This window comes from Mustela nivalis (assembly GCF_964662115.1).
Source record: "Mustela nivalis genome assembly, chromosome: 10".
Classification (NCBI taxonomy): Eukaryota; Metazoa; Chordata; class Mammalia; order Carnivora; family Mustelidae; genus Mustela; species Mustela nivalis.
Genome location: NC_139029.1, coordinates 28,873,355 through 28,894,173, shown reverse-complemented (window position 1 = coordinate 28,894,173; position 20,819 = coordinate 28,873,355). Strand labels below are relative to the sequence as shown.

At 41.3% G+C, this 20,819-nt stretch overlaps 1 protein-coding gene across 37 annotated transcripts in view; it reads right to left on the bottom strand.

Moving 5' to 3' along the window:
• Window positions 1–20,819, bottom strand: part of MACF1 (microtubule actin crosslinking factor 1) — a 339,595-nt gene that overhangs the window by 153,915 nt on the left and 164,861 nt on the right. For 20 of the 37 annotated variants that reach the window (XM_082686968.1, XM_082686965.1, XM_082686967.1 and 17 more), the window contains 15 exons: window positions 13,840–14,006; window positions 12,946–13,058; window positions 12,738–12,844; window positions 12,222–12,341; window positions 11,975–12,070; window positions 11,077–11,204; window positions 10,901–10,994; window positions 10,546–10,700; window positions 9,471–9,747; window positions 8,154–8,282; window positions 7,226–7,303; window positions 6,453–6,614; window positions 4,297–4,401; window positions 3,308–3,403; window positions 2,170–2,295 (listed from right to left, as the gene is read on the bottom strand). In XM_082686968.1, the coding sequence (XP_082543094.1) occupies window positions 2,170–2,295; window positions 3,308–3,403; window positions 4,297–4,401; window positions 6,453–6,614; window positions 7,226–7,303; window positions 8,154–8,282; window positions 9,471–9,747; window positions 10,546–10,700; window positions 10,901–10,994; window positions 11,077–11,204; window positions 11,975–12,070; window positions 12,222–12,341; window positions 12,738–12,844; window positions 12,946–13,058; window positions 13,840–14,006 (1,953 nt within the window). Of the gene's footprint in view, window positions 1–2,163; window positions 2,296–3,307; window positions 3,404–4,296; window positions 4,402–6,452; window positions 6,615–7,225; window positions 7,304–8,153; window positions 8,283–9,470; window positions 9,748–10,545; window positions 10,701–10,900; window positions 10,995–11,076; window positions 11,205–11,974; window positions 12,071–12,221; window positions 12,342–12,737; window positions 12,845–12,945; window positions 13,059–13,839; window positions 14,007–20,819 lie in introns of all 37 variants that reach the window. The other 17 variants (XM_082686964.1, XM_082686966.1, XM_082686980.1 and 14 more) reach the window with 1 other exon arrangement.

Genomic DNA, 20,819 nt, shown 5'->3' with positions numbered 1-20,819 from the left:
CAAATACAGATAAACACAGCTAACACAGGATTTCCCCAAACAAGGTTCAGAAAGCATGGAAGTTTAAGAACAATAATAACAACATTGCCGTTGCTATTATTATTATTATAATCACTTTCTTACTGGTAGAAGCCAGTTCTTGCCTTGTGCTTAGGAGAAGCCAGAATTGTGCTCTTTAAGAAATTTTTAAATAATTATACCTCCCAAGCTCTACTACTGATATTTCACTCTCTTAAATTGAGTCAAACTTTCTAGAGAAAGATCTTAGCTCTTCCACCAACAAGTTATAAACCGATGCTGTTGGTGAAGACATCATGACAAATGATTTAGGATTTACCTTTTAGTGTCTTGCTGTGCCACAGTCATGTATATTTGACTAGTTTGAAAGAAGTACCATGCAAAATTGAAGCTCTCAAGTCTCTGCAAACCCCATTATCTTAAAAACTAATGAACTTCTTGCCCACAAAATTGGTAGTAATCTACTACCAATTGTGTTAGAGAATAAAAGATAACTTTCATGTATTACCAGGATGTGTCAAGCCCATTTTGAGGTATAAAAAGTCCTTAGAAGAGGGCTTTCTTAGGATGGAAGTAGATGTGATGAGAGTAAAGAGTTAATAATGTTAAGAAATGCCATTAAAGAATTAAGAATATGCAAGTAAAGAAAAAGAAATGCTTAAATAAACTACCTGTGCCTGTCCCCGGGAGCATGATTGGAAGAAATACAACTTTAACTTATTAGTTAAGAAAGAGGAATGGAATATATCAGGGAGACAGCCACACTGTTCCATACTTGAGAGCTGGTCTACCCATTTCTGTTTCCTTGCAATAAAGATGTCAATTTCTGTCTAACCCACAGCCAAACATCTCAAGTTCCAGAGACCAAGTGCTCAGCGTGGTAAAAGTTCTGAAAAGAACCAGAAGCCATGACAGATGCTCCCGAACCTGACGGACAAGCTGAGGAAAAGCTGAGGAGCAGACCCAGGTGACTTCATGCCCAGATGACGCCGCCAACCCGATGCCCCTGACCTGGAGAGGAGGGAACAGAGCAGCGACCCTCGAGAAGAGAAGATATGACAACAATTGCAGAGGAGTTACCCTAAGACAGGAAGGTACTCTGTGGAAGGGAGGAGATAATAGCCAAGGATTATTATATTCCTCCTTCATACTTGAAGTACCTTCAAGAGAGACATTCTAGAGACAATATCTAAAACGTCAGGCTTTTATCCTTCATTCCAAGTTAATTAAATTAACAGATTATTTGCCCAGGTGAAACAGTGAATGTGAACCCATTCATGGGTTAATAATACCTGAAAGTGTAAAAATAATAAATAATCAACTAATGTTCACAAATATCCAAGTCTCACTCGTGAAAAAATGGTTCTCTTACTTGTAATTTCCTACTGAAATGAGAGTTCCCGGTTTCTCATATAGAAAAAAATAATTTCCCTATTACATACTGTTCTGTCTTAATTTGTAATGTATCTGGAGCCTTGTCTTGCCAACTCTGTATAATATGCATTCAATACATGTAAACAGTCCTGCTCTGATTTTAATACCAGCATTCCTGAAAGAATAATTCATTGGAGAAAATGAATATAAAATTGAGTTGGATTAAATACTGGATACAAAATTTTTTTAAGTTAATATTGCCACATAAACTGGACAAATATTGCATTATGTCTAAATAAGATTTTAATGTTGTCCTTAGTTAAAATCAATATTCTAATATCTCACTTTACCAAAACAAAATTACCAAAGAGGAAAAATTTGGCTTAGGTCTAATTCATTGGTTTGAATTCTCTTTGCATGAGAGAGTAAAAAATAATTTGGTGTCACCTAATCCCCTTTAATTCTATTTTTCATGCTATACACCACATCTTTGGTCCCAACTACTGAATTAAAATAGGAACAAGCAAAGAAAGTATGCTGAACACAAGGCCATTACTTCAATAGCATACCCAAAGGAATCTTATTCGCAACTTTCTTTTACAGAAAGAAAAGGAAAAAAAGAAAAAGAACAAAATTGAGGTTAAACTCCATTTGAATATGAGCCAGACAGTATAGCAATAACCCACTGCCCAGGAGCTTTCAAGGATATCAACAGCAGCAGCTGGGATGGTTTACTCTGTTTCTCAGAAGTAATCATCCCGCTGATACAACACCCACCATGGAGTCCTGGAGCAGGTCCTCGAGGCGAGATAAGCTGGTGTTGTGGTCACAGGAATATTTTCGTTTGATGGAGTCTTGGAGGTTCCTCAAGAATGACTCGAGGTCCCGGGCATCACTGAAGAACTGTGGCGAGAGGAGGGGTACCTCATGTGCAACTCATCACAACACAAGCATGTTAACTGGGAAAGAGAAAATTGGTGCAGAGCTGCCAGGAACTGATGACACTCCTGGATTAGTGATGCTGTATCACAAGGTCCACAGGAGGAGAAACTGAGGGCCTAAAATGCTACATCCAGGAAATATCAGTGATAACAACCACAAAGCCTATGGCACCCTATAGGAAAGTCAGTTGGCTTCCCCTCCTCGGAAACACTGCTGGTGACAACACTTGGCTATGAGGTAGACGTCATGAAAAGCCTAGAGCTTGAGCGATCAAATGTTCCAATCTACTGATAAGGTTATAAAATGATCAAGAAGATTATATCATTTAGGGCAAACCCAAAGAGAGGTAACAGCTTATTTCCTCCTGCTACCCCTCCACTGAAAACAAGGAGTATATTCTTGAAGTTGTGATGGACTGAAAAAAGAAATATGGTCCTGATATTTTACAGCTTTTCCCATCAAGAGGGAGGGTCTACTTCTCCCCTTGAAGCTGGGCATATAGGCACGTGACTTGCTTTGCCCTGACACATTAATAAATGTGACAGCAGAAGAAAGGGCTTGTGCCCTGGAGCTTGCTCTCTCTGGCTATTTGTGGAACATAGCTACTCTATGAAAAAAGCCTAGGAGAGCCTATTAGATGCCAGAGACTTATATCCCACCATTCCAAACCACTGTCTGACATGGAAGTCATGCCGTTTGGGACTTCACCTGCCTATCAGCCGCCTGCAGCCATCTATAAGTTAGGCAAGAATCATCTTTCCTCATTTCAGCAGAACCTAACCCAAATTACCAACCCACAGAACCAAGAGCTAGCTAAAGGACTGTTGTTCAGCAGCTGTGCTCTGGGGCGGAGGTTTACATAGTACCCATTAACTGATGCAGGTGTGTGTTTCACCCCACCTCTTCCATGCGTGGTCTTGTGTGCACATGCAGACACATAATGTGCACAGACACAAACACAAAGCCCACATACCTGAAAGTAAGCAGTATTCTCTTTCACATGCTGCTCAACACACAAGCACAGCTGCTTCATCCACTGCAACTGGGACTGGGTGGCGGCACTGTAAGCCTGTAGGAACCGAACACGCACACAAAAGGGCAGGGCTTAACAACGTCCGCATGCAGTGCTCTCTTCCAAGCACAGCTCTGCCAGTGACAGGCCAACCAAAGATACATGGAGATACCTAACAGGCATCTGCTGAGCGCCCGCCTTCAGAAAGAGGTTTGCCTTTCATCTAACAGGTTTACACAGAAAAGGCCTTTCCCACACTCAAACTACAGCTGACTCTTGAACAATGGAGGGCCTGAAGGCGCCAAACCTCCGAGCAGTTGGAAATCCACACATGACTGTTGTCTCCCCAGAAACGTAACTACTAATAGCCTACTGTTGACCAGAAGCTTTATAGATAACAGTCAAAGAAGACCTACTTTGTGCGTTATACGTATCACAAACTGTATATATACTATGTACTTGAAATAAAGTAAGCTACAGCAAAGAAAATGTTACTAAAAAATCATAAGGAAGAGAAAATACATTTACAGTACTATATGGTATTTATTTTTTTTAAAATCCATATATAAGTGGAGCCAGACAGTTCAGACCCATGTTGTTCAAGGGTCAGTTGTAAATGATCAGCAAAACCCGAATGTAAATAAATCCCTCCTAGTCCTCCACTGTCTCTCTTCTCTGGGCAAAGGCACCACACCAACAAGAGACAGGATCTGCCTGGATGCTTATCTGAAAAATATGTTCAATAGGCATCTCTAGCTCTTCTAGTTTCTCATCATATTCTCCCCTTATTTATAGTCTTTTGGGGGCTGGGATGACAAGAGAGAGGATCCAAGACAAATGATCACTGACACTTCCTCCAAGGTGCTGCAACAGAACAAAGTCTCAGATTTGAATGCTTCTTTAATGACAAGTTCTGAGCACTGACCCCTTCACGTTCTCAAGTCACATACCTCCACGGTTTGCTTGGCTGGGTGGTTCTCAAGTGACAGCAACTCTGCTGTATCTTGTAGAGACCGAAACACATCCTGTTTCTCCTCCAGTTGCATGGTCAATTCCTGAAAATTGAATTCAGTTGCATGTAGTAAATGCTATCAAAGGGGGAGGAGAATAAGGAAAAGGCTGTATTCTCGGCCCAACTTTATTTATTTATAGAGTTTGTTTGTTTATTTATTTATATTTTTCTAAGATCTTGTTTATTTATTTGACAGAGAGAGATCACAAGGAAGCAGAGAGGTACGCAGAGAGGTGTGTGGTGTGGGGGGAAGCAGGCTCCTCGCTGAGCAGAGAGCCTGATGAGGGGCTCGATCCCAGGACGCTGAGATCATGACCTGAGCAGAAGGCAGAGGCTTAATCCACTGAGCCACCCAGGTGCCCCAAGTTTATTTATTTATTTGGTAGAGAGAGACAGCGAGAGAGGGAGCACAGGCAGGGGGAGTGAGCAAGAGAGAAGCAAGCTTCCCACCAAGGAGGGGACCCGATGCAGGGCTTGCTGGGCTCAGTCATGACCTGAGATCATGACCTGAGCCAAAGGCAGACATTTAATGACTGAGTCACCCAGGCACCCCTCCTGCCCCGCTTTAAAGGAGCATTCAACACAGGGTTAGTGCCAAGATGAGAAGAATAAACAGCATATGCCAGAGCGTTTCAGAGAAGAGCAAAAATGTTAGGATTACTGGAGAATGATTCACAAACGATATGTGACCTGGGCCAGACCTGAGGAAGCAGGGGAACACAGGATGAGCACTGGGCACAGAGGAAGGAGATAACTTGACAGGTGGGTCTGATTCATGTCCCCACTGGCCTAACATAGTACCTGACACACCCTTAGATCCAATCACTGACTGGCAGGCTTTGCTCAGACTATTCCACTAGCCTGCAGTGCCCTCCACTGCCTTTAAATTCTTTTAACGGTACAGGACACAACTTAGATGCTAGCTCTTCTGTGAAGCTAGGTATGGATCCCTGCTGTCAGATCTGGTCCCTTCTTTCTAAGCACTTTCTTTTTATCTTCATCATAGCCTCATTTCTATTCTCAGACAGACTGTTTTCTATATTATAGCATCTATTCTTTCTCCTTTACTACAGAAGGATCAGATACCATTCTCCAATCAGGAGACATTTATATTTTTTAAACTATAATTGAATTTAAAAGTATCTAAATTAAGTGTTAGTATAAAAGCTTCCCATTTGCATAGTTTACAAAATCCTTAAAAATCTCTGAGATGTGGAAATACACTTAACAAAAATGACCCTACTTGTATTCACTGAAAAAGAGTAAAAAGTATTATACCATTCCCCAATGCTGAATTTCCCTTCCCATTTTACAGATGAAGATTTTTGATGAAAAAATTATTAAATGAACTTAAGAAAACTCAGAATTTGTGAGAAGCCAAGAGTATACCTCAATTAAACAATATCTAAGCCCTATACTAAGTGCTTTGCCTATAGTAGCTAGTCAATCTTTTATACAACCCTTTGAAGTGGTACTATTGTCCCATTTTATAGAGGTCCAGAGAGATTAAATAACTTGCTTAGGGACAGAGAGCCAGTAAGTGGAGAAGAATTTGAACCCAGGTCTCTTTCACTCCAAAGCCTACCATCATAAACACAAAGCTATTCTGAAAGGACTCAACTTGCAGACTGATACTCTATTTGTCCAAGACATTGCATTTCTTTTTTTTTTTTTAATTTATTTGAGAGAGACAGTGAGTGAGAGAGAGAGAGAGAAAGAGAGAGAGGGAAAAAAGGAGCAGGGGGAGGGGCAGCAGGAAAGGGAGAAGCAGATACCCCACTGAACAGGGAGCCTCATGTGGGGCTCAATCTCGGGACTCCAGGATCATGACCTGAGCCAAAGGCAGGCACTTAGCCGACAGCCACCCAGGCATCCCAACACACTGCCTTTCTAAATGCATTCTAAGGTAAATACATTCTAGAGCTCAGGTTCCCCTCTCTCCACGTACACTTCTCACACACACAGGTGCATTGAAGCAAGGAAGTCCTTATTTCTACCTAGCGAAATGCAAATCCAGAAATCCAAGCTCTCAACAGACTCTCTGATTTCTTCTGCTAATACATAAATATGACAGGTCTGTTGTGCTAGACTCACAGAGAAGTAATTTCTCTTGGCTGAGATGTTGGGATTGTTGTCACTCCAATCATAAGCAAGCTCCTCCTCCTCCTTCTCATTCAACCAGATCAACTCAGCGGTAGCTCTGGAGACAAATTTATGCAGGCTCTGAAGGTGCCTCATCCGGAAGCTAGAAGTTTCCTAGACAAAGCAAGGATTATAAGGTTAGATTGCCAGCCTTTCCTCTGTAGAAGATAGCACATGTGACATCAAAGCAAAGAATAATCCAGGAAATAAATTGAGCCTTGATTTTTCATCTCTGGGTGCTTCTCCATGAACTCAAATTTAATATAAGTTTGATACAGGACTCCCAGAGCCCTGGTCAATCCCAGCAAGAAATCAGAATTCACCAGGCTTTTCTGGGGCACTCTGAATAAAGAATAATCCTAGGCCTGTCCTACTCTGGACAATCTCAAAAGACAAGAATGAAGAAGAGATTGAAGAGGAGTCTCCTTCCTACTAATCTTGAACTTTTAGTTTTGGTGTCTCAAAGCACGTAAGTCACTGCTTTGGTGAAACACGGAAACTCGGACAGGATTTACTTAATTAAAACTTTCTGGGGCAGTGGTTTCTGATCCACTAAGAAAATTGAGAAATTTTATAATACATATGAATAATTGCAAAGTAAGTGATATAACCTAATAAACAGACAACCAAAACAGGGCTGAACCATAAACTTTCTGAATTAGCAAAGACAATTGTTTGGAAAGAACTGGATTGTCCATAAAAAGAATAAAAGAGCCAAAACTCACCTTCAGTTTACAATATTGTGTCTCCAACTTTCCGAGAGTTTCAACATAACTGGTATGGAAATTTTGGGACATTTTTCCCTGACAAGAAAGGCATGAAATAAAGATACGTTAGAGAAAAAGTAATTATACTATATGTACAGTGTGGTTTCAATTATGTAGGCACACAGATAGGGACTGTTTAGCTGAGATAACAACTCTGGGTCAGGTTTTAAAGCCTGGGGCAGCACTGGGTGAGGGACAGTCCGGGGGGTTAAATACAGCTGACAGATCTTGTGCTTCCAGCAACTCTGGGAGGTTTCTAGAAAAACCTACGTCTGCTGATTCCCAATTGCTTTTTTGAAGGGAAAAGTTAAAATTACAAAAGAGAAGACAGAATGAGGGAGGGAAAGACTTATTGAATAGTTTCTCCATACCACATCTCCCTGCAGGCAGGAGGTGAAGTGGAAGGAACATGAAGTTTGGGAGTAGAGCGCCTGTGTTTGGCAACTGCACTCACTACATACTGATTTTGACCTCACAATTTTTTCAGTATCACAATTCTTTTTAGTAAAAAGGGTTAATAAAAATACCTTGCTCTTAAGGGTATTTCAAAGGGCAGAAGAGATACTTCATGCGGAAAGGGAATTTGTTGTAAACTGCTGCTCATGGTTACCATTCTTTTCCAGAGCCCCCTCATCTTATGTCTGGTTTGTTTTTGTTTTTGTTTTTAAAGTAGGCTCTATGCCCAGCGTGGAGCCCAACATGGAACTTGAACTCACAACCCCAAGAATAAGACCTGAGCTGAGATCAAGAATCAGATGCTGAACTGACTGAGCCACCCAGGTGCCCCCAGAGTCCCCTTCTCGGAAATAGCTGTCTGGTACACACTACTCCATTACCCGCCCTGCCTCACTGCACCCTGCCATAATGTATTCTGAATGCCACACACCTCATACAACCTGGCCTCTTTGACACTTGAGCCCAGTTCTTCCACACTGGTGTGGATATGCTGCTGTGTTTCCAGCTGCAACTCCACACTAGGCAGGTCATTGCCCCACTCTGCTCGCTCCAATTTCATCTGGAAAGGAAAAAAAAAAAACCATATATAATTGACTAAATAGACAAACAGAAAATTTTCAGGACTGCTGTTGGGCAAGGGGGTTGAGGGGTGGAAGACTAGGCAAGAGGACACCTAGGCCATCTCCATCATGGTCTCTTACAGAAAACATGCCAACATTACCCCCACTGAGCTGGAGACTAGACCCCACCAACTACTGCAGCAAGGGTAGCCTTCTGCTGCTGCATTACAGGATACATGCCTGAGTTTATCAGGCAGAAAGGTGTTTCCATGGCTGAAGATTAACTTTATAAACTTTAGGCCTTTTCCTTAATAGACACTCTTCATTTCACAATCAGAATGGATGTAAGAAAGAAACAGCTAAAAATGTTTAACTTCATTCATGGCATCAAATACTGACCAATGGTAGGTAATTTTCAAATAGCTTGTCTTTGGATGTTTTTATTTATTGGTACCTGGGGAATCCACCACCAGGGCATGGGAAGAATTTAAAAGAAAACAAAAGGATGGGGTGCATGGGTGGCTCAGTCAGTTAAGTGTCTACCTTCAACTCAGGTCATGACCTGAGGTCCTGGGACTGAGCCCGTGTCGGGCTCCCTGCTCAAGGATAAGTCTGCTTCTCCCTCTTCCTCCCCCTGTTCATGCACTCACTCTCTCTCTCTCTTTCCAATAAATAAATAAATAAATAGAATCTTAAAAATAAAGAAAACAAAAGGATTAGAAGGATAAAAAGGACAATATCGAATTTGAACCACGATCCCAGAATATGTGTGAACAGTGCCCCTAAGAACTATGAAACACAGGGAGCTGGGCTTCAACTCATGAGGTAAGACCAGCAACAAAGAGTGAAGAATCAGCTCCCCTGCCAATGAGGAAAGGTCCGAAAAGGTGACTGAGAATATGTAGGCTGCAATTTCTTCCATCAACCCCACTTTCAGCAGTTAGCTGAAGGGAACAGACTCCCAAAGGACTTCAAATCAGAAAAGCCTATGATATTTGGTGTAGGATTTTTGAGGATTTGAGATGATCTCACCCACTTAACATTTGAGAAAGGGGCTTGAGTCCCTGGCAGCATTAATAATTAAGAGAGTTTACACCAGGGGCGTAGAGCAACCTGACCCCTTTAGACAAGCTGCTGGATCCAGTAAACCTCAATGTACTGCATAAATATTTGGAACATACACCCACCTGCATTTCTTCTACCCAAGACAGTAGTTCATACACAAATCGAAGATTGCCTTCATCCTCAGAGGAGGAGATAGACACAAGTTCAGCCCGAGTCATGGGCTTCCGGAACCAGGAGGTAGAGGAAGAATGGGTTCCCTTGGTCAAGGGCTCTGCTTTCAGATGAGTAGTGGTTAAAGCAGAGGGCGGAGCCAATTCAAGTGACGTGAAATGGCCCTTTCGATACAAGTTTGTGCACTCTAGACGCAAGGTGACCAGCTCGTCCTGCAGGCGCATAACCCTGAAATGCAAGAAAAGAAAACAGGAAGGGGCTTAAATCTGTAACTCACTTTTTTTTTTTTTTAAGTAGGAAGCCCAACGTGCAGATTGAACTCACAGCCCTGAGATCAGAGTCACATGCTCCACTGACCGAGCCAGTCAGGTGCCCCTGTAATGTAATTTTTAAGATAAAATATTCCTTATCCATTTGACAAGGATGAGATAAAAATAAAAATAAGATCATATTAGGAAAATTGTTCTGAAAAAGAAGTGTTACATGAATGCAAGGTGATATTAACATCTTTATCATTCAGAGCTGTTGAGGCAAATGCCAAATTACAGTGTTAACTGGAAAGAGGCAAACCAGTATCTGCTTATTTAACTTTAGATAGTATAACGGACTGAACAATGGATTATGGGTCAAAATATGTGAGTCTTAGTCTTGGCTCTGTACAAACTACGTGACTTAGATGATCCTTATCCTCTCTATGGGGCTTGGTTTTCTTTTCTACAAAATGATGCATTCAATCACCAGCAGTTCTAACCTAGATGTGGTACTGTATCCTAGCAGGTCACCCTGAAATACGTGTGGGTGTTATAAGATCCCACAATGATGAGGGAAACCTATAGGTACTTAGTGGAAAGGGCCTGCAGTAAGGGGAAATTGTCCTCCACCAGGAGAATTTTCCTGTCCCAAATACCTATAATATCCCCATTGAGCCACTAACCTCTAACCCAAGTTATAAGATTCCGAGGCTGACTCTTGATCTGTAACCCTTAGCAGTAAGCATGCCCTCTGTCTGCGTCTCATGTTCCTCACCTAAAAGCCAGCTCTTCTAGCTGGTAGTAATTCTCATCCCGTAAGATCTGGAGGTCCACCTGCAGCTGCCTGATGAGACCTTCACATTCCTGAATGTACATGATGACATCTGATTCGCACTGTACTGGCTGTCCTGATTCCAGGTGAGCAGCATCCTAAGAGAAAAAGGGAGTAATGGGCGTGGGAGAATACCAGTGCCCCCAGACACACGGACGGAGGGAGCCAAAGGGTCACTGCATATCAAAGAGTGAGGAAGTGACACGGCTGGACTTGTCAGTTGTTAATCTGGACCATTAGAGCACTGGGTGAGAAGGGGAGAACATGGGACATGAGGAGAGAGACAGCACACACTCACAGCCTGCAGTGTATTCTTAGCTAGTGTCAGCTTCTCTTCACAGTTCAAAGCACCATTCTGGATTTTGTTCGCAATCTGTAGCAGCAATTCCAGCCTATATAAGATAAAAACCATAGTCACATGCCAGGCTCCAAGTGGATAGGTAACATCAGGTCGCTTTCAGACTCTGGGCCCACCTCTCCACAGCTGGGCGAAGTGATTTCTCTCGCTCCAGCATCTCAATGATGAGCTTTCCCCACTCTTCCTCCACATCATTCGGGTGATAACCTTGAGGCAGTTTAATTCGGCCAAATTCTATCCACACCTAAAAAATCCCAGAGACAACAATTTATTCCAAAAACACAGCCATGCCCTCAGGCCCAGTTTTATGTATTCTTGCTACCTCACTCGTGCTTCTCCACCCTGCTGCCCACTGTTTCTCCCAATAAGAGGAAACAGCGGAATACTTAGCAGTTTCTCAACCTGAGATGAGAGCTGAGAAACCACCTCCAAAATACAGAGACTTCTGCCTGTTCTAAATCTTTCCATTCCTTCTACATTTTCCATGAATCCTCCTGTCCTCTCAATAACTCCCCCTTCCAGAAACACCCAATGCCCTAATCTATGGTTTCAAACGCTCTAGGAATCAAAATGCGAAAGGAAGTCTCTTTCTCTTCCATCTCAGCAAAACAATTCGCTTCCTTCTGAAAAACAGAAAACTCATTCACAAAACGTGGCATTTCTGAATAAATGTATGCCATTTTTCAAAAGCCTCTTCAAGAAATACAGGTGGGGTATGGACATTGGGGAGGGTATGTGCTTTGGTGAGTGCTGTGAAGTGTGTAAACCTGGCGATTCACAGACCTGTACCTCTGGGGATAAAAATATATGTTTATTAAAAAAAAAAAATACAGATGGCTGATACTGCCCCTTTACCACAAACTTTCAAGACCGGCCTAAAAGTGAGGCTTTTTGTCACCCTGAGAACATTGCTATTAATGCAGGTTGGGAAGAGGATGCAGGCCATCTAACAAAGAAGTAACAATAGGGCAAACCAACACATCCCAAGAATCCACAAAGGATAAGCTTCCTTACCTCTAATAATTTATATAACTCCTCAATTCTTCCTTTTTCTCTCTCCTTGGCCAGAATTTCTGTTTCTTTGAAGTGTATATATTGGTTATAAAGTGCCTACAAAATTAATCTTTGGTAAATGAATGGACAGGTATAAGAAACCTGACCCACCTTTTATCCCACCTCACCCAGGAGCCAGTAGCAACATGCTCTGAGACTTAATCCCAGGAATGAATTTATAAAAAACAACTTAAGTCCATGACTTTACCTTTAGTTCTACAGGGTTCTGGGGGAAAGATTTATCTGACATCAGTATTGTATGCTGTTTGATCCAGGGAATGAGGGAGTCCACTCGGCTTTGGTATTCTTGCCACCTGGAGTCTACTTCCTATTGCCAAAAGGTAGATATCACACACCTTCTGATTAGCGGTACACAAAACAATCACAGGAGACAGTAGCTTAGGCCACCCCAAACCACATAAAATCCCCTTCCTCTAACTGCCTCCATGGCTACTCAGCCTAATGCTTCAAGTCCCAGTTTCAGAGCTCCTCAAGGGCTCTCAAGAGGGGATTCAATTTCCTGACACTAGAATAGTCTATGCGGGATGCTACAAAATTAGCAGCATCTGGATTCGTTCCCAGAGACCAAAGACAAAGACCACGTGTGAAGAGGATGTGGATTCACTTTGCTCTGTATAAACGCACTATGCATACATTGAGTGCTGGAGAAATAAGGTCTAATCAGTACGTCCCACCCAAACACATTGGGAAAGTGTTCTTGTACCGTAGCACTGATCCCTTCTCCACCCTCAGGGACTTTAGGGAAGGCATCATAAATTGAAGACACGTAAGTGATCACAGACTTTTCATCTGGAGATGGCACATCCACATCTGAGAAAGAAAGAATAAGAAATTGCTCAATCAGTACCGATGCAACTGCCAGGAGGACAATTAATATAAGGCAAACATACTCAACTCTGGCCAGGTCTCACCTTCGGCATCCAGCAAGCGGGTAACCCCCAGTCTTTCTGCCACTTCGAAAGCCTGCTCCAAGTTCTCGCGGTTACTTTGGATTTGTACCCTCTCCATATCCACCAGATCAGGTCTGTAAAAGTTCACCAAGGCACATGAAAGGCCACCATCTATCTATACACCACATATGAGTTCACACTAAGTAAACCTCTTAGAAGTACCCGGCTGGAATATGCTGATTGCATTAGAGAGAAAGCAAGAGGTTTAGAAAAGTGCTCATCGCATTTTCAAGTACATGCCAGGAACCCAGCGCTCACTCATTCTAAATACACACAGCAGGTAGGCTGGATTTCAGGGGAAAGGAATCATAAACTAGTAGAGTAAAAACTGGCATGTGTTTCTGACCACTATGAATGCAGTAATTTTGATTTTTGTCAGTAAAATTCCCATCTTCCTGACTCTCACCCCAGCCACCTGTTGTTCCTCATCCACTCTAAGCAAGCCCCCACTTCAAGGCCTCTGCACTTGCTGCTTCCTCCCAGTGCATCACTCTGACCCTGGAAGGCCTGCATGGCTCACTCCTTTACAGCTCTGCTCCAGCACCCTCATCAGAGAGGCATCTCCAGTGACCCTGTCCGAAACAACACACCCCATCTCTCTCTGCCTAGCCATGTGCTTACCATCATATAACACCAGTTATTTGTCACCTAATAACAAATAAGCTCCATGAAAGCAAGAGCTGTTGTTATTTGTACCCAGTGCCTAGAATAGTAGGAGTTCAACACATATTCCTTTTTTAAATAAGTAAAACGAACCAGAGTCTTGAGTTTCGGTTGAGAGGAAAAGCAGCATTATAACTTATTGCAAAAAGATGGGCAGCTCGTCCAGGCACAGGGGAATTCTACTGCATTTACCTGTACCGGTGAATAAGTGCATTGAACATCTTCCCATCACTCCAGCAGGAGGAAAAATTGGTACATTTAATTCCTGTGTAACCAGCTGTCACCTTCTGGGTCCACAAGAGCAGCTTCTCCTTGGCTGACATGTCCCCTGACTCTCCACTAATGTAAATGTCAGAGATCTGCCAAAAGATGGGACACAGAGTTCTTCAGTATAAATAAGATGAAGCCTTCTAGCCTTCTCTTCTTCATGCGTATGGCTCTTAGAAGAAGGAGATCCAAGGCAGGCAGAACTTCAGACAACAACTCCAACACAGATCCATTCTCTTTCATAGTCAAAGCGATGCAAATTAAGACTGCAGAGGTCATTTTTCACCTACCAACCGGGTTAAGTTTTTTTCTAATGATACTGTCAGTACTGGAGAGAATACCTAACATGGGTTCTCACACACCACACTATTGAGAATGCACGTGACCTAACTCCTCCAGATGTCAGGTTTTTTTTTTTTTTTTTTTAAGATTTTATTTATTTATTTGACAGACAGAGATCACAAGTAGGCAGAGAGGCAGATAGAGAGAGAGGAGGATACAGGCTCCCTGTTGAGCAGAGAGCCCGATGCGGGTCTCAATCCCAGGACCCTGGGATCATGACCTGAGCGGAAGGCAGAGGCTTTAACCCACTGAGCCACCCAGGTGCCCCCAGATGTATGTTTTGAATCAAGTCTTAAATCACACATACACTTGGGCGCCTGGGTGGCTCAGTGGGTTGGGCCTCTGCCTTCGGCTCGGGTCATGATCTCAGAGTTCTGGGATCGAGTCCCGCATAGGGCTCTCTGCTCGGCAGGGAGCCTGCTTCCTCCTCTCTCTCTCTCTCTCTCTCCTCTCTCTTTCTCTCTCTCTGTGCCTACTTGTCATCTCTCTCCGTTAAATAAATAAAATCTTAAAAAAAAACCCACACACATACACTTGACAGGAAACCATCAGAGATACATGCAAAAAAGGTTTATACAAGAATGCTTGTCAAAATATGATAAACATTACAGCAAAAATTACAGAGCTTCAACTCCAATGAGGGATTAATTGATTACAAAGTAAGGGTATATATACATAGTAGAATTCTCTATCAGACTTAAAACGGTATGCTTTAGCCAGTCTTAATGACACTGGAAAATTATCACCATATTTTATGAAAAGAAAAAGAACACGAACAAGTAATATATAAGAATAGTGGTTTTGTGTAAAAGATATATTGAATACCTAAGTATACAGTCATATGTACAGATATTTATATGAATACACAAGATATGTGATAAATGCATATGTGTACATGAGAGTAAATAAGGCAAAATATAGGAGAGAAAGACACCAAATTAGTCATCACAGGTATCTCTAAGTGGTAGCATTAGAGGTGATATTTCTATTTTCCAAATTTTTTATGTCATATGCATTTTTATAAGAAAATGAAGTTATTTTATGAAACCCCTCAAATCTAGCACAGGAACTACTTTATTTTATTTTTTATTTTTTAAAGATTTTATTTGTTTATTTGACAGAGAGAAATCACAAGTAGATGGAGAGGCAGGCAGAGAGAGAGAGAGAGGGAAGCAGGCTCTCTGCTGAGCAGAGAGCCCGATGCGGGACTCGATCCCAGGACTCTGAGATCACGACCTGAGCCGAAGGCAGCGGCTTAACCCACTGAGCCACCCAGGCGCCCCGCAGGAACTACTTTAGAGAGAGGATGGTGTAGGAGAGAAGTGCATGCCTTTGGTTCCACACAGACCTGGACTTGAATCTCAACTTCACCAACTGTAAGCTGGGCCTCAGTCATAACGTCTGTAAATTGGGAATACTACCTACTACCTTTTCTCGGGATTGCTATAATAACCAACAAGATTATAAGTAAATCACCTAGTCCAAACACAGGCCTACGCACAACAGAGTTCCATTCACTCTTCCTCATATGGAAGATGGTCTTCCTATAATTCTTACTTCTATATAACTTTAAATGTTATCTTCAATTACTGGGTTTTATTTCATACATTTGATCTTATCTCCCTTAGACTACAGGTTTCCTGAGGAGCCAGTCCCACATCTTAATAATCAGAATGATCTAAAATTCAAGAGTAGCCCCTACGAGGGAAAGCTTGTCAAAGTGGCATGTTCAAGAAGTCGGAATTTTGTGGAAGAAATAACTTCCAACTCTGAGACTCAGTGACCACAGGGCTTCCATGCATCACCTACTACCTAGTGCTGTGCTGGTCACCTGCTGGATACTTAACATGTTTAATTAATATTCACTTAGTCTAAAAAGAAAACAATAGACAAATATAAAAAACTAAAATAAACAAACATATTCTGGGGTAAGACCCACCTAGAATCCTGAGATGCACAATTTTTTTGACAGCAAACTTACCTGTCAGTAAATTCAAAACAGTGTGTAGTATAACCAAACAAGTCTGAGCTAATATCAACAATGGTTGTCTCTCCTGGAGTGGGACTATGGGTAAATTTCTTTTTACTTTTCTTTTCTTCAGACTTTAAAATATGAACACATTTTACTCTTATAATGAAAGCTACAAAATAACCTTTATCAATAAGAAAAAGAATAAGCCACTGAGTCAGAGAGAAATGCATTTGAGAGGAGGTATTTACCAGGAATGTAAACTCGGGCAAATAAATTATCTACGCTCCTTGCACCCCTTCTTCCCCATATTTAAAACAGAATAATAACTTTCTTGTAGGGTCATTATAAGGAGAAAATAAAGTGATGTAGGTAATGTGCCTAGGGAATGAGCATTTCCTTTCTGTCATATTAAAACAGCATGCTGGGGTGCCTGGATGGCTCAGTTGGTTAAGCGTCTGCCTTCGGCTCAGGTCATGATTCCAGGGTCCTGGGATCAAGCCCCACATCAGGCTACCTGTTCAGCGGGGAGCCTGCTTCTCCCTCTCCCCTTCCACCTGCTTCTGCTCCCCCTCTGCCCCATCAAATAAATAAAATGTTTAAAAAAAAAAAAACTGTATGCCCAGCACAATTCTGGGGCTGGGTGTTTTGGGCAGGGAAGGCACAGGCATGTCAGTAGAATACCTGTCTCTCAGCTATCTCCATCAGGTGTAGCACTGTGAAAGGAGTAGCTCCCTGGTGGTTAGTACAAGGGCCAATCAACAATAAGGCACTTCCAAGTCTCTGAATAGAATTTACAAACTCAACTCCTGGCAGATAAGACTAAGTATCTGGTGAACGTATTCTAAATTCAGAAAAACACAGGGTCAGGAACTTTAACACTCCACTAAGTACACAAGAAAGCTGAAGACTACTAAACAGTACTAAGGTGTCTGAAGAAAGACTATAGGAACTCTTACAAGAGTATGAGTAGCCTGCATAGAGTCTAGAAAAGGGGAATCAATATGTGTTGCCTCGAGGACTGTGATGGCAAAATGGTGGCATAACCAGTAAATTCCAGGATTCTCGTCCCCTTGACAGGTGCAATTCTACAGGAGAAATCGGGTTGCCAAACCTTAATGATGCCAGTTAGTAATATCACCCTACAAATCTATCCTCTCCACCCACCATCTCATTGCTTTGACTCCATGTTCACCTGACAATCTTCAGATTAGTTATGATACAGATTTCCTAAAGCAACAAAATGCACTGAGTGGTCAGTTCGAATACTGTAGCACTCAGTATGAGGTTCTAACTCATATGTAAATTAATTAATTTATATCAGTTAATCTCTAGCAAGTATGACCACTGTGAATTAATCCCTTAAAATTTAGTCAACTCCAAGTATGCTGGGGGAAAAAAAATGTACAGAGTTGCAAAGCGGAGGGCCCAACCATGCACCACAGTATCCAAGTCATCATCCTGTGACTCCGGGTGAAAACCAGTCCCTCCCCAGGACCAATTCTATTCCAGTTCTCCTTAACAACATTTCAAGATGCTCATGTCAGTGGCTCGATACCACCCACCACCGACAGATCCCACTGCTTCCACGTTAGCTGCCTCACACACATATGAAGACAAAAACACTGTCAGGAACAGGATATGCTGAAGTGAAAAGGGATAGAATCCGAATAAACAAGAGGAAATCTGAGTATTTGGATTCTTTATTTTTAAAAAATTCCACTTAATTAGCTGGCATTGTATGTCCAATACAACTACAGTCAGTCTCTGGTGTATCCTATCTGCCAATCACAGTTATCTTATATATCACACCGAAAATAGTTCAATGAACAGCTTTCCTTCAGATTTTCCACACAGCTATAATGAGCCAGGGAAATGGCTGGATCCCTCAGGGAAAGGAAAAATGCCCTGTTTGGATTAGGGCCCTTCCTAGCCTGTGAACTGGATGAGAAAAATGGGATTATCATCACAACCATCTCAGTAATTAAACTGGGTTTTTGCTCACCTCTTCATGGAACACTCACATGTGATGAGCACAGTGCTGTCCTTGGGCCTGTGGAGAAGCTTTTACCTTAATCTCCCAAATGCAGAAACCCAGCTTCCATGTCAGGGAGCTTTCTCCCTCATCTGGATTTACTTTTCTTTTCTTTCCTTTTTATTTCATTTCGTTTTAAAGATTTATTTATTTATTTTAGAGAGAAAGAGTGAGCGAGCATGAGCAAGCAAGAAGAGGGACAGAGAAATTCTTCAGCAGACTCCGCACCAAGTGTGGAGCCCAGCATAGGGCTCAATTTCATAACCCTGAGATCATGACCTGAGATGAAACCAAGAGTCACAAACCCAACTGACCGCACCATCCAGGTGTCCTATCTCTTCTGGATTTTTAAAAAGAAGCCATCTGGAGAGGAGGACAGCTTCAACACCATCCCAGAGACTATGCAGGTCCACCTGAATTCTCTTTCACACCACACTTTTCCAAGTCTTGATTAATTCCTTCTCTGAAGTACATCTAAAAATTTAATGTGTTCCTAATAATTCAATAAGTATTTACTGAACAACATCTAGTCTGTGCTTAATATTCCAGACACCATGGAGAAGAACAACAACAAAAAAATCAAACACCATTTAGTCATTCTGTTATTTCTTTGACAACCACTCTATTCTAGGAGCTGTGGTTAAGTTCTTGGTATCTCAAGATAAAAAAGTCAAACACTGGGGCGCCTGGCTGGCTCAGTTGGTAGGGCATGGAACTCTCAATCTCAGGGTTGTGAGCAAGTTCGAGCCCCACACTGGCAGTAGAGATTACTTAAAAATAAAATCTTAAAAAGAAAAAACAAAAAAAAAAGAAAGTCAAACACTAATTATTCATTCTGCTGTTTCTTGACAATCACTATATTCTAGGAGCTGTGTTTAAGTTCTTGGTATCTCAAGACAAAAGCACAACCTCAGGCCTCAAGTCCAAGCAGTTTAACAATATGACACACAGAGGGACCAATGCTGTGACAGAGGTAAACAAGTAACCCAAACTAGCATGCCAACGTGAGATGACATTTATGTTGAGATGGCATTTATGCTGTTTCAAGATATAAGTAGAAGTTAGTCAAGTGAAAAGAGGTAAATAAAAAACCAGACATGCTTGCCTTGAAAAAACTAGGTGATTTTTGCCCTATCTGGCTAAAATAAGACTATCCCAAATATAAGGCCCTCCCCAATTTTTCCAAATGATAACAGATGGATGGAAGAGAGGAATGGAAAAGGGAAGCTTTGTGGTCCTCTTGAATATATAAACTTTTAGAAATGTATTTACATAGATAAACGCTTATATATAAATTAAGCAGTATATCTAATGCATTAGTTTAGAATTAATGCCACTTGCTTTGATGAGCACCAGGCATTATATGGAAGTCAACATCACTACAGAAGTCAACATCACTACGGAAGTCATCACTTCCAATGACTTCCGATCACCACACCCAAAACTAATTATTACACTGCATGATAACTGGAATTTAAATAACAACTGTTTAAAAAATTTGAATTAACGCATTTTATGCTTTTACATTTCATAAAACCACGTTATTCAAACTCTTTGAATGCATCTTTGGCACCAATGCCTTTTTCATCAGTAAAGCTACTTTGAAAGAAAAGTAAAGCTTTTTGAGTGAATATTCTAGAAAATATCATCTATACTTCTAATTAAGATTTCTGAGACACAATAGCACTTTTCTGGATCCATGTTGTCACAGGAAATTTTATCCCCCCGCCACTGGAATCCAGTTGCATAACATTTAGCTAGACTTTTTTCCCCCATTCATTCATTCTATTGGTATTTATTTATGGTTCCCATAAGGTGAACACTTGCTGTGTGTTTCTTAAGAGATGTAAATGATTTTTTTAGGTTTTTAATGTGATTAAGACTTATACACAATACATTCAATGCTTCAAATTAGGATGTTTATATTCTCACAAACAATATAACTAAAACTTTCTTAGTTTTTTTGTTTAACCAGTTATGTGGGTTGCCATCAGCTGAACTAGCAGATGGTGACACTAATCCATTCATCCTTTTTTATGAACTGATTAATTTCACTGGGAGCCCAATAACAAGAAAAACTTTATAAAAAATCAAATACAAAGAGAACCCCTCTTTTCTGAAGGCTAGTTTCTGGAGGGAAAAAAAAAAAATCTTACCTTTCATGTACCATATGTGGTAGGTCATAAGAAAGAGTTATGCTGAAGGCCCCAAAGAAGCAACCATAACTGAGTAACTAGTAATATCAAGTAAAGGATCTCAGCAGATGAAAAGTTAGTAAGAGTTATAGTGGTTAAAAAAAAAATCACATTTTAACAAGTATGATTTAAATTTACCCTTGAAGGATGTTCTAAAATAGACAAAGAGAAAGAAGAAAAGAATTCTAGGCAGAAAGTGAATGCAAACAAAGACTGGAAGTTGAAATAAGTTGAAACTGGAATAGACGGTTGAGGGGTTGACCCATTAGGATAGGTAGGTTCAAAGGGAAAGTTAACACAGGAGAGAAGTTTAGATAGATCACTGAGAGTTGGAAGGCTAGGATATGGAGTTTGAACTTTGTTA